The following is an 11,426-nucleotide window of genomic DNA, read 5'->3' as shown; positions in this document are numbered from 1 at the left end:
AGATACGGTTGCCTGTGGGGGGGGGGGGCAAATCTTGAATTTCTAGATCCTTCAGCAAAGTGGACCGCATGCATTGGCTGTGCAGATACCAGCTTGTCCATATGTCTTAAATACATTTGCTTCTGACACCAAGGTCTGTTATTGCTGTTGCAGTAATTGCGTCTTTCATGACTGTCAATCTGGAATTTGTCAGATCTGAGGTGTGTTCATCCCTGTGCTCTACACAGCTTGGTTCAGAAATGCTGCTTACGTATTAAATACGTTACATAGCAAAGATTTCCTCCCTTGTTCAAATTCCATCGTTTTGTGAGAGTTTAGGATAAACTTCTCTTAGTGTTTCCTATAATATATTCCCTTTCTTGCAGTTTTGATGTTTCTTTAAATATAATTTATTTTAAGGTAACTTTACAATACCAAAGAATAACATCACTGATGAGGGTAGCTTAACAACAATGGCTGTGAACTGAGTGTATTTCTTTGTGGGATTGGCATGTGAATTTTCATACAGTAGTAGTAGATGTGTAAAATAAGAATAAAGTGTCAAGGGGATGGAAAATGTAGAGAAAATACATTGCTTCCTCCACAGAAGGGTTTCTCCTTGTTCACCTCTGCCCCTTTTTGCCCTGGAGATGGGCAAGAGCCCAGGTTTGGGTTAATCTCTGAACTCACATTTATCCAAAGAGAAGGAGCAGTAGCAGTCATTGCTTGGTATTGGAGCCTTCCCTTCCAAAAAGAGACCCAGGCTCTGAGGTCAAGGGTGTGGTGGCCAGAGCCCATTGCAGTCGGGGATGTGATGTTGAACGCTGTGAGTGTGGTGTCTCATCGTCCTCTGCCCACCAGGTCCCCGTCGTGGCTATCATCACGACAGGTGGAGGACTGAAGTCAATGACAGGACTATATGGCAGCCTCATGGGACTCAAGAAATTAAATCTCCTGGACTGTGTAACCTACATCAGTGGCCTGTCCGGCACCACGTGGTAAGTCAGCCGGTGCAGGAGGCTTGACCAAGACTTTTGAGGATGACGTTGCTGCAGAGAGGAGCTTCTGAACGCAGATAAGATTAGATTTTCTTCAAACACTGTAAAAACAGGCTTTTTCTCAATAACAGGTCATTAAATATTAGCTTGATGCGATGCACAGATTTTTTTATTTCCATTTATTTACTGTGCTTTTCCACTCCGCGTTTGCAGCAGTTAATTGTGTATAGGACAATTAGGCTTGTCAAAATGGTTTCTGAGTAGTTATAGTGGATACTACTGTGGACACCCGTAGCACCAGGCCTCTTCCTCGCTCCACTGATATCCCAGTTGTTGTTCCCAGTAATTTCTGAGACTGTGTCTGCTTTCTAACTGGTCACACAGAGAAAACTGCAGGACAGTGCACACTTACTCCTGCAACCTCTCAGTTTGGGAAAGGACTGAATTCCCCTGGGTAGCATTATTCCCTGCTCTCAGGACCTGCAGCTGTGCAACATCTGATGGTCCCACTTAGGGAAGGTTGGAAATATAGACGATGTCATTAAAATTAAGTGTAAGATGAACACTGAGAGATATAAAACCAAGAGACAACACCTGGTGTGAACTGATACATGGTTTTAGAAAACAAGCAAAGAAAAATTATTATGAATATCTGGCTAATTTGTGCTTCAGAAATGCACGCCCAGCAATTTTATCCCTTAAGCTGCTGCCATTTCTGTTTAAAAAAGATAGTGAAGAACATATAAAAAATACCTTATCCTTTAGGGTCATCTATAAAACAGCCATAGAAACTATGCATATTCATTCTGCTGGACAGCACAGCAAAACAAGAGTATGTATAAGCAGAAATGAATCCATAAATGTAAATCTCTGTCCCCAAGGGCACAAAATGTCAAGCCTTTTTCTGCTCCTTTTGACTTCTGCTGTCTGTATTATCTTTCTCCAGGACTATGGCCAATTTATACAGAGATGCTTACTGGTCACAGAAGGACCTCGACTCACATATTGGTGAAGCCCAGAAACAAGCAACCAAATGCAAGATGGGCTGTTTCTCTATGGATCGCATGAAATACTACAACAAGCAGCTTTGTCATCGGAAGGAAGAGGGATACAGGACATCGTTTATAGATCTTTGGGGACTCATGATTGAGTACTTACTAAATGATGGGGTATGACGTATATTCTATTTCTTAGAGAACTATATATTTTTCTATTAGTGAACAGAGGAAACTAGGCCATCATTTCAGAGAACATACCTCAAAACAGAGTGGAGTTCTCTCCATGTCATCAAACTCACAGATTTTTTTAATTTCCTTTGGTAGTCTGCCTGGGGAGGAAGGCATCCTATATGTTAATAAAATAGGTTGTGGGTGCAGGCATTTGAACTCTGGCTGGTATATAAATAGAAGCAAAGGCAATGTCGGGCATTCTGCCTGAGGTGGAGATTATGCATGCAAAAAGAGTTAAGGAGGCAAAGCAGAGTGATCTTAACAGTGTAAAAATCTATCTGAAGCAAGCATTAAACAGCTAGAGTGCTTGGTGATTTGCATCCACGGGCAAGTAATTTCATCTGCAAGTACACCAGAGGCAAGTGCATATTTTGCTTTTGCTGAAAAAGACTGCTCAGACAGTAGCTAGTTTAACTGATCTTAATTTTTACAAGTGATAAGAAATTCGATTTTCTATTATTTGAAGTGGTTTCTGCCCCGGCATAATGCGGTTTAAGGGTGTGTATTTTGGCACTTGGGCAGTGCAAAGGGACTTTAGTGAACTTGTGTGCAAAGTCAGTCCAGACCCTGGGAAGCAGATCCATCATCACACGCAGGTGGTGCCCGCAGGGCTCTGTGCAGTGACCCATCCCAGGTGCTGAGGGTGGAACCACAGGGCTCCTCCAGCACCAGGGCCATCACATTCACCATCTGTCATTTCCATCTCTTTTCACATAACTGTTTTTATTTCCAATCTAGAAAGACCCCCACAAACTTTCGGACCAGCAAGAAGCACTGTGTGATGGCCAGAACCCACTGCCCATCTATGTGTCAGTCAGTGTCCGAGACAGCTACAGCACCAATGATTTCAAAGGTAAGGATGATGTTTCAGGTCCTGTGGGGCTAAAACTGGCAACTGAATTCCTGTGATTTGCTCTCCTCTGCTTGGTAGCACTTGGAGAAGACAGTCCTGATGTGTTAGTTGGTTTTGGAGAAATAGCTATCACCACCATGCCTTACAATTTTAGTACAAGAGCTATTTGTGATCAGCGTTTCACTGGCCAGACATACACAGTCTAAATCCTGCCAGAAAGGCCATTTGTGAAATATTATCTGATCCACCTAGAATAAGAAGTATTACAGTTGTTTGAGTGTTAAATACTGCTTTTTATCAATGCCCAGCTATAGTTTCAATGTGAAAAATGACAACATAGTTACGATAATGTTTGACAAAGCATCCAACCTACTCCTACATCTTTTGCTTTGCTCATTGTTCTGGTTACTTTTTTTTTCTGTGAGGAGAAACAGCTGGAAAAGGGGTAGAGAAGAAACTCAGATCAGATCTTTTTATGGCTGAAGTGAAAAAATGAGCTACTTGTGAACAAAAAGGAAATTATGATCCGTAACCTTTCTGCCTTACACCGCAATTTTATCAGACAACTACACCTCACTTAGAGAGCAATTCTGAGAAAGCTGAGGACTAGTTCTGTCTTCCTTCTATACTGGGGGGCCAGTTAGCTCAGTCGGTTAGAGTGTGATGCTAATAACACCAAGGTCATGATTTCGATCCCCATTCGGTCCCCATGTGTTGCCTGATCTAGTTGAGAGGTGTCCCTGCCCATGACAGGGAGGTTGGATTAAATGATCTCTAAGGTCCCTTCCAGCCTAGGCCATTCTATGATTCTATGAAAGGGTTGTCAGCCATTGGAACAGGCTGCCCACGGAGGGTGTTGAGTCACCATCCCTGGAGGTGTTTAAGAGATGAGTGGATGTTGCGTTGGGGGGAATCGTTTAGTAGGTTGATAGGGCTGGGACAAAGGCTGGACTCGATGACCTTCTAGGTCTCTTCCAGCTGATATGACTCTATGATTCCTCATTACTACATTTAAAGAGTATAACTGGCCTCTTAAAAAAACCCCTAGTTTCTGAAGAGCTTTGTGCACAACCAAATTATTCAAAGGAAGTTAAATTAACTGTATGGATTGTATCAACTGTATTGATATGAGGACAGGCTGAGAGAGTTGGGGTTGTTCAGCCTGGAGAAGTCTCTGGGGAGACCTTAGAGCAGCATTCCCGTACCTGAAGGCACTACAGGAAAGATGGGGAGGGACACTTTATCAGGGAGTGTAGTGATAGGACAAGGGGTAGCAGTTTCAAACTGCAAAAGGGTAGATTTAGATTAGATATGATGAAGAAATTCTTCACTGTACGGGTGGTGAGACACTGGAACAGGTTGCCCAGAGTTGCTGTGGGTGCCTCATCCCTGGGAGTGTTCAAGGCTAGATTGGACGGGGCTTTGAGCAACTTGGTCTGGTGGGAGGTGTCCCTTCCCATGGTGGGGGTGTTGGAACTACATGATTTTTAAGTTACCTTCCAACCCAACCCATTCTATGATAACAGTGGAAGTTCTTCTACATAGACGTGGTGTACACCAGGGCAGAATGAAGCCTCATGCAGGCTGGAGAACCTCAGCCTGGTGGGAGGAGGTGAGGAGTGCTGCTCCCTGTGCCACCAGCACCTCCAGCCTCCCTACCATCACAGACTCTGAGCTCAGCTGCCTGACCCTGCTGGTGGCCATTAGTGAGGAAGGCTTTGCACAGGCAAACACAACTCAGAGCCACGCATGCCCGAGCCACCCCTCTCTTGTCAGCCATCTACCAGCCCTCTAAGCCTCCCATTGTGGCTGTGTTGCAGAATGGGTAGAGTTCACCCCCTACGAGGTGGGACTCCTGAAGTACGGCGCCTTCGTTCGCACGGAGCACTTCGGAAGCGAGTTCTTCATGGGACGCTTGTTAAAAAAGCTGCCTGAATCACGGATCTGCTACCTTCAAGGTGATGTAGAGTGATGTGCCGGCACAAAGGCACTTGGGAGTGGTGCAGGGCTACTAGCCAAGAGGGGTGGGTGTTTCTGGTCCAACATATCAAATGCTGCTATGAAGTCGCCTGCCGGGAAATGGACTGTGTGTGGTAGTTTATTCAAAAGAATACATTTAAAAATTCTTCATGTTTTTTTTCTTTTTCGGTTTCGTGTCACTGCTTTGGTATGCACAAATTTTTGATGTCGTGTCTTATAGTTTAAACAGATAAAGCTTCCTAATTCTTTCATTGTAAGAAATAGTTCCCACTTCCTTGGTTACTCTTCCTCTCTGAATACACTCCATCTTCAGAAAATGTTGCGATAGGAGTCCTGAAGCTGTGCTTCCACTGCAAAGTTTAACTTCAACTCCGTGTAGAGAATCCCACCTTCTAAAGATGCAGGCTGCCCAGAATGAAAAATGAGACCAGAAGAAAAGGTCTCTAAATCTCTCTGGACAGTCTCTGACTTGTCCTGATGGATTGTGTGTAGAAGTAAGAATATCCCCTTTCCACTGTCAGATGAACAGAGGGCAGTGTGAGCTGGGTTTCAGTCATATTTTCTTTACACTAGTGCTGCTTAGAAGCTCCTTGGTTTCAGTAAACATGAAATATATGAAATTACCTGTAATCCCAAGTAGTATCTCTAAAATACTGCCTCTTGTGCTGACCCTTTTTATCCGTCTTGTCGACTACTGGGAAATTCATTTCCTACAAGCTGAGTTGGGGTTGTTCAACCCGGAGATGGCTCCAGGGAGACCTTATTGCAGCCTTTGAGTACTTAAAGGGAACTGATAAGAGAGATGGAGCCAATCTTTTTAGCAAGGCCAGTTGCGTCAGAACAAGAGGTAATGGTTTTAAACTGGAAGAGGGTAGATTTAGACTGGATATAAGGAAGAAATTTTTCATAATGAGGGTGGTGAAACACTGGAACAACTGGTTGCCCAGAGAGTTGGTGGAGGCCCCATTGCTGCAGATGTTCAAGGTTAGGCTTGATGAGGCTCTGAGCAACCTGATCTAGTTAAAGATGTCTGCATTATCTGAGCTCTTATTTTGCTTCTTGAGTGAGTGTTTTTTTCTCCTTTAATCCTCTCCCAGTCTTCTCTCTCTTTACTGTTGGCAGAGCCGCGAGGCAGGTTAGGCACAGAGCTGGTGGCACCATGAACTGAACCAATGCCATAGAAAGTTAAGAACAATTTAACAGCTCAAAAATTGAGAAATATTTGAATTAAGCCCATTCAAAAATCAGTCCAGAAGGTCAAAATTGAAGGAAAAAGGCAATTTCCTGTTAGAATGTATCCTCGTGTTCCTTATTTCCTTTTATAGGTATGTGGAGCAGTATATTTTCTGTGAACCTATTACAAATATGGGGATTGTCTCACAGTTCAGAGGACTTCTGGAAGAGATGGACACAAGACAGAATAGAAGAAGTTGGTGAGAAATTATTAAGCCTTTCATTTATGGTCACTTAGTGTCCTGGATGCCTTTTGGCATTATCCTGTCAACGATGCTGAAGCCAGCATCATAGGGTTCTCCTAAGAGATAGGGGTTTCCTCTCCCACTGTAAAGATTAAGAGGAAGAGGGTAATCAGGGAAATGATGCTGTAATTACTAGACTTACTAAAGCCATACTGATAAAAAAACTGTCCTTAAAAGGAAGTTTTAGAGGGGTCACACATTTCTTACTCAGCCATACAGAACCGAGAACCAACATCAGAGAATTTTTACTGCCTATGCAGAGAATAAACCTGAATATCAGTTGATTAATCAATATTTCCTGGAGTTTTATTTCATTACTCAACACAGTAATTACTGCATTAGATTCATCCTGGCACAAAGATAACTGAGGCCCTGAGGGTGTTTTCTGAAGCAATACAGAAACCATGGGTTTATTGCTAAATCATTTAATACGATAGTAACTAATGACGGACATCCGGAAAATAAAGAAATACATCTGTGCAATCACGGAAACCACCAAGTCTCACCTGCTGCACTATCAGCCACCTGGTCCGGCAAAGCAGGTTGTGATTTCGTGAAACCACATCTTGTGCTATTTCTACTTTTCCCCCCCGTACGCTGCCATGTAGCTACCTTGAGAATTACCTGCAGTTTCTGGATATGAATGTATGCATGTTTTGCTGGGATGCTCTCATTCTAGTAGCAAAGTATAAGCTTGTGTAGCTGTGGATCATGATCAGGTGGAAGCTGCCATTGTTGCAGTAGAGCCCATGGTTCCCTGGTGTTGCCCATCTGACAGAGCGGGAGCAGATACTTCAGCCCCATTTTCTCCATACTTGCCTCTGTTTCCTGTGAGGATACATAACTTATGATAAGACGTTCTTAAGGTGTCCCTTTTCCAGGACTAAAGACTGCTTCTGATGAACTGCCTTCGGGCCAAAGCTTAAGACCATCAGCACAGCTTTGTCCAGCAGCCTCTCCTCTCCTTCAGAATAGTATTTGTGTGATTAGTTCATCATCCCAGAAAAGCCCCTGAGATCTCCTACGCACCAGGGACAATCAGAAATGAACAGGATTAGCAAACAGCTCACCAATTTTTCTTGCCTCCTCCAGATGAAGACCCAGTGTTGCCTACAAGACCCCACGAGCTGAGGACTCGCATGTACACTCCTCCTGGCCCTCTGTCGAGCGCCCTTCGGGGAGCGCTGACTGACCGCTTCTCCGTTGCTCAGCACCACAATTTCTTGAAGGGCTACCAGCTACACAACAGCTACATGGAGAACGAGCACTTCTGTCGGTGGAAAGGTAATGGGGACTAATATTTAACAGGCATCACTTTCAGGTGGTTTTGAGGTGGGGAGTTTAGGAAAGAACCTTGTCAGGCTTGGCAAGGGGAAAAAAAAAATCTCCTGAAGGAACATTTTTTTTCTGGACAGAGAGAAGATAATAAGACATCAGTGTTGCCAGGTTAAATGCCTGGTTTTAAGAATAAGCATGTGTTTATGTGCTTTAGCGGAGATCTCCATGGTCCAGACCAAAAGGGTAGGCTTGCAGCTGACAGAACCCAATTTAAAGTAGCAAAGGGCAGAGTGAACGTTGGAGAAAGTTTAATTTGGCAAGACTGTGCCTCTAACTTTGAATGCAACTGGAGTATCCCAGACAGTGTGACCTACAAGAGAAAGCTGGAATGTCATGGGGCTTTGTAGTCCAAAGAAGAGGGGTCTGAGGAGGAAGCATAAATCCAAATGTAAAAAGGGATGGGAATATTTTGTTCTCTGAATCAGTGATGGATAAAAGATGAAACAGTGATTGAAATAAAGCAAGGCAGATTTAAGTTAAGTATTAGCAGTAGCTTACTGACACTAAGGAGTATCATAGATTACTGGGATATGTTGCCAGGCATCTCCACAGAGGTGATTTTTCAGAACAGGAACTTGGGTTACATTTTGGGATACATGCCACATCTATTTGACAGTCTAATAGTGTGACAATTAAACCAAACCAGGCCTCTGGGATGGTCAGTTCCACCTTGCATTTCTTTTTTCTAGTCAAAATATCTACAGATCATTACTTACGCCAACAAACGCTTTCCTTCTAGACACTGTGTTAGACTCACGTCCCAACCAGCTGATGCAAAATCCTGATCACCTGGGCATGATAGACGCTGGATTTTTCATCAATACGAGCAGTGCACCGCTTTTAAGGCCACAGAGGGAAGTGGATGTCATCATATATTTAAGTTATACTACTGGATCTCATACGTCGGTGAGGATGATCTCATTATCATGTGTTGCCTCTCCTTTTGCTTGTGAATGGATAACTGGTAGCACTTAGAACTGCCAGTTATTTCCCTATGTTTTCCACTGTAATGATTAATTGTTCCTATTTCTTCCTGCCACTCCTGGAGTCAATCTTCCTGGTTTATGAATATATTGAGTTATTCAAGAGGACATTAGCATGGTGTCTTCCAGGATGATCAAATAGCTGCTTCTGCTTTATGTCAAATCAAACAGATTTCCAGACCCTGCACAGGAATATACATAAAGATGAGGAAGCGATTTTTCCTGACTGAATTTAGAATGTGAAAGGGGTTAAGTGAATAGTCAAAGAGAGGTAGTTTCTGGGCTGACAGATAAAATGCTACTAGGAAAATTCAATGGCAAGCATCTTCCTGCAGAAGCTCTGATTACATGGAGCTAAATTTAATTAGCTGTCTATAAGGCCTTACAGCAAAGACATTTGTGTCTTTATATCTCAGAAGCTGAGGCTAGTTAGAAATTTGCTATTAAACATCTTCTTAAGCGGAATTAAATTTTGCGAGTGAGAATGGCTGCGCTACTGTTAATAAGCCACACGATGCGCGAGACGTGTAATGAAGTTTCATTTCAGCCTCACGCATTGTGTAGATTAATTTCACGAAGACAGGCTGCTGCCATTTTGAGCACTTTAGTAGAAACTCTTTCCTGTTTGGTAGTGTCCACTATTAGATGGTGCAGAGTAAATAACACAGTACATAGAAGGGCATGATGTTGTATTGAAAAAACAGTATAACCTAGTACTCCAGGCTTTCTCAGTAAAACATCCATTTCATTTAACACTGTGCCATATTGCCTGCACGGGGAAAGAGAATTTCACATTCAGACTTAACTTTATCTCCAGGCTTCTAAGCCTAGAACAAGATACCTTAAACATTTTTTTGCTGTTGGTTTATTTTCTAATTAATTCTATACAATACATTAAAGATGGTCTCTTTCACTGACAAAAGCTACATGCTTTACCCTAAACTTTTGGAAATTTCTCCCATTTTTTAAAAAGTGGTGTCCTGGATGAATTCTTTAACTCTGAAATTGTGTTTACAATTTGTGATTAGCATTCTGGTTACCATGTGTGCTAATTATGTGAAGAATAACCCTTAATAACAAGGAACTCACCCTATGGATCTGAGTGACTAAACCAGATAACAATTTGGGGGCTTTAAGAGAACCAGTTTGAATTCCAGTGCTGACCATTTCCGTGATCATCTAGTCTCTAGATAAGACGTGCAAGTACTACTCGGAGCAGAATATCCCATTCCCCAAAATTTCTTTGACTGATGAAGATAAGAAAAATCTGAAGGAGTGCTACATCTTCCAGGATTCAGATCTGCCAAGATGCCCAATTGTCATTTTTCTTCCCCTTGTGAATGATACCTTCCAAGAGTACAAAGCACCAGGTAAGTTACAAGTAGTGGCAAAGTATTAAAAAAAAGACACTGTTGCCTGACTCAGGCATAGCCTTTTTCTCTGCTGCTCACTGTCTTTGCTGGTTGGGTTCATGGGGGTGCACTTTAGCAAATTAAACTTGTTTTCCCCATTCCTGGCCAAAGCTACTGTGCTCATTCATGTCATCCTTGTGTCCCTAAGAGGAAAGACACAGCCATTGTCCTTCAGGTGGTGTTTACCTTCATCTCTCTCCTATTTGTAACAAAAAGTGTTGCTAGCTAACCGTAAAAGATTTTTCCTGGGATTGTTTTCGCTTCCATATGTTGTCAATTGTCCAGGGATTTAATTCTATACTTAAGGAGGCATAGTGGCATGTATGAATGGTGGGGGAACAAGAACCTGGTTTTCAGGATGAACTCCTGCAATGCCAAGATCAGGGTGTCTCCCTCTGGTACGGCATCAGTCCAGGGGTCATTTTGCTCACCATGTTGTCCTTCTTCTGCCAGGCCACCTACTTTTTATTCCTCTCCTTTCCTGACAGTTACTAGGATGCATTTTATTCACTCCTTGGTAGCAGGGGAGGCAAAGTCTAAAATTCTGCTTTTGTGGAATTTGGGAGATGCAAGAAATGGAAAAGCAGAGATGGATCCTCATGGCAGGTTCCCTGATACCAGATTCGGGATCACAGGAACTTCAAGTTTCTATATGTTTCTATCACTCCGTTCTCACTTAAATTTTACTCTGCTACTAGCAACTCCCCTCCCTCACCTGGAGTTCGTAGAGGTCCCAGCTGCTCAGGGTGAGACGGGGAGTGGCTATTGGAGTGTCCTTTAAGGCTGATATCCTTGACTCATCCATGGTTTAATGAGGCAAATGTTTCTAATGGCCATAGATGACCATCACAATTCTCTCCCTCACTTCTCCCTTCTGCCCTCATCACTTCAGGCACACGAGGTTTTCTTGACTAGCGATGGGGATACACGACCTGCTTTTAAACTCTATGAATTCTCTTCTGGAGAAAAATCCAGAAGAAAAAAATTCCTGAGAAAAGTCTCCCTCTTTGGGCTGCTGTGGACTTCTTGATGGTGACTGAGACAAACACGACATCACAGCAACAAGTTCTCTTTCTCTCCAGGTGTGAAGCGCTGCTGCTCGGAGATGGAGGGAGGACAACTTGATTTGACCAGCCGCTTTTCTCCCTACTGCATGTTCTCGGTCAGGTATACGGA

The 11,426-nt window shown here is 43.1% G+C and overlaps 1 protein-coding gene across 1 annotated transcript in view; it reads left to right on the top strand.

The window, feature by feature from the left end:
• LOC104270513 (cytosolic phospholipase A2 epsilon-like) overlaps positions 1-11,426 on the top strand; it is a 28,212-nt gene that overhangs the window by 16,656 nt on the left and 130 nt on the right. The window contains exons 12-20 of the mRNA XM_009864906.1: positions 841-977; positions 1,924-2,146; positions 2,945-3,059; positions 4,880-5,017; positions 6,365-6,472; positions 7,610-7,801; positions 8,595-8,761; positions 10,022-10,208; positions 11,333-11,426. The exon at positions 11,333-11,426 is cut by the window's right edge and continues 130 nt beyond it. Of these exons, the coding sequence (XP_009863208.1) occupies positions 841-977; positions 1,924-2,146; positions 2,945-3,059; positions 4,880-5,017; positions 6,365-6,472; positions 7,610-7,801; positions 8,595-8,761; positions 10,022-10,208; positions 11,333-11,426 (1,361 nt within the window). The remainder of the gene's footprint in view (positions 1-840; positions 978-1,923; positions 2,147-2,944; positions 3,060-4,879; positions 5,018-6,364; positions 6,473-7,609; positions 7,802-8,594; positions 8,762-10,021; positions 10,209-11,332) is intronic.

This window comes from Apaloderma vittatum, unplaced genomic scaffold (assembly GCF_000703405.1).
Source record: "Apaloderma vittatum isolate BGI_N311 unplaced genomic scaffold, ASM70340v1 scaffold2560, whole genome shotgun sequence".
NCBI lineage: Eukaryota > Metazoa > Chordata > Aves > Trogoniformes > Trogonidae > Apaloderma > Apaloderma vittatum.
This window is presented reverse-complemented; position numbering and strand designations above follow the sequence as displayed.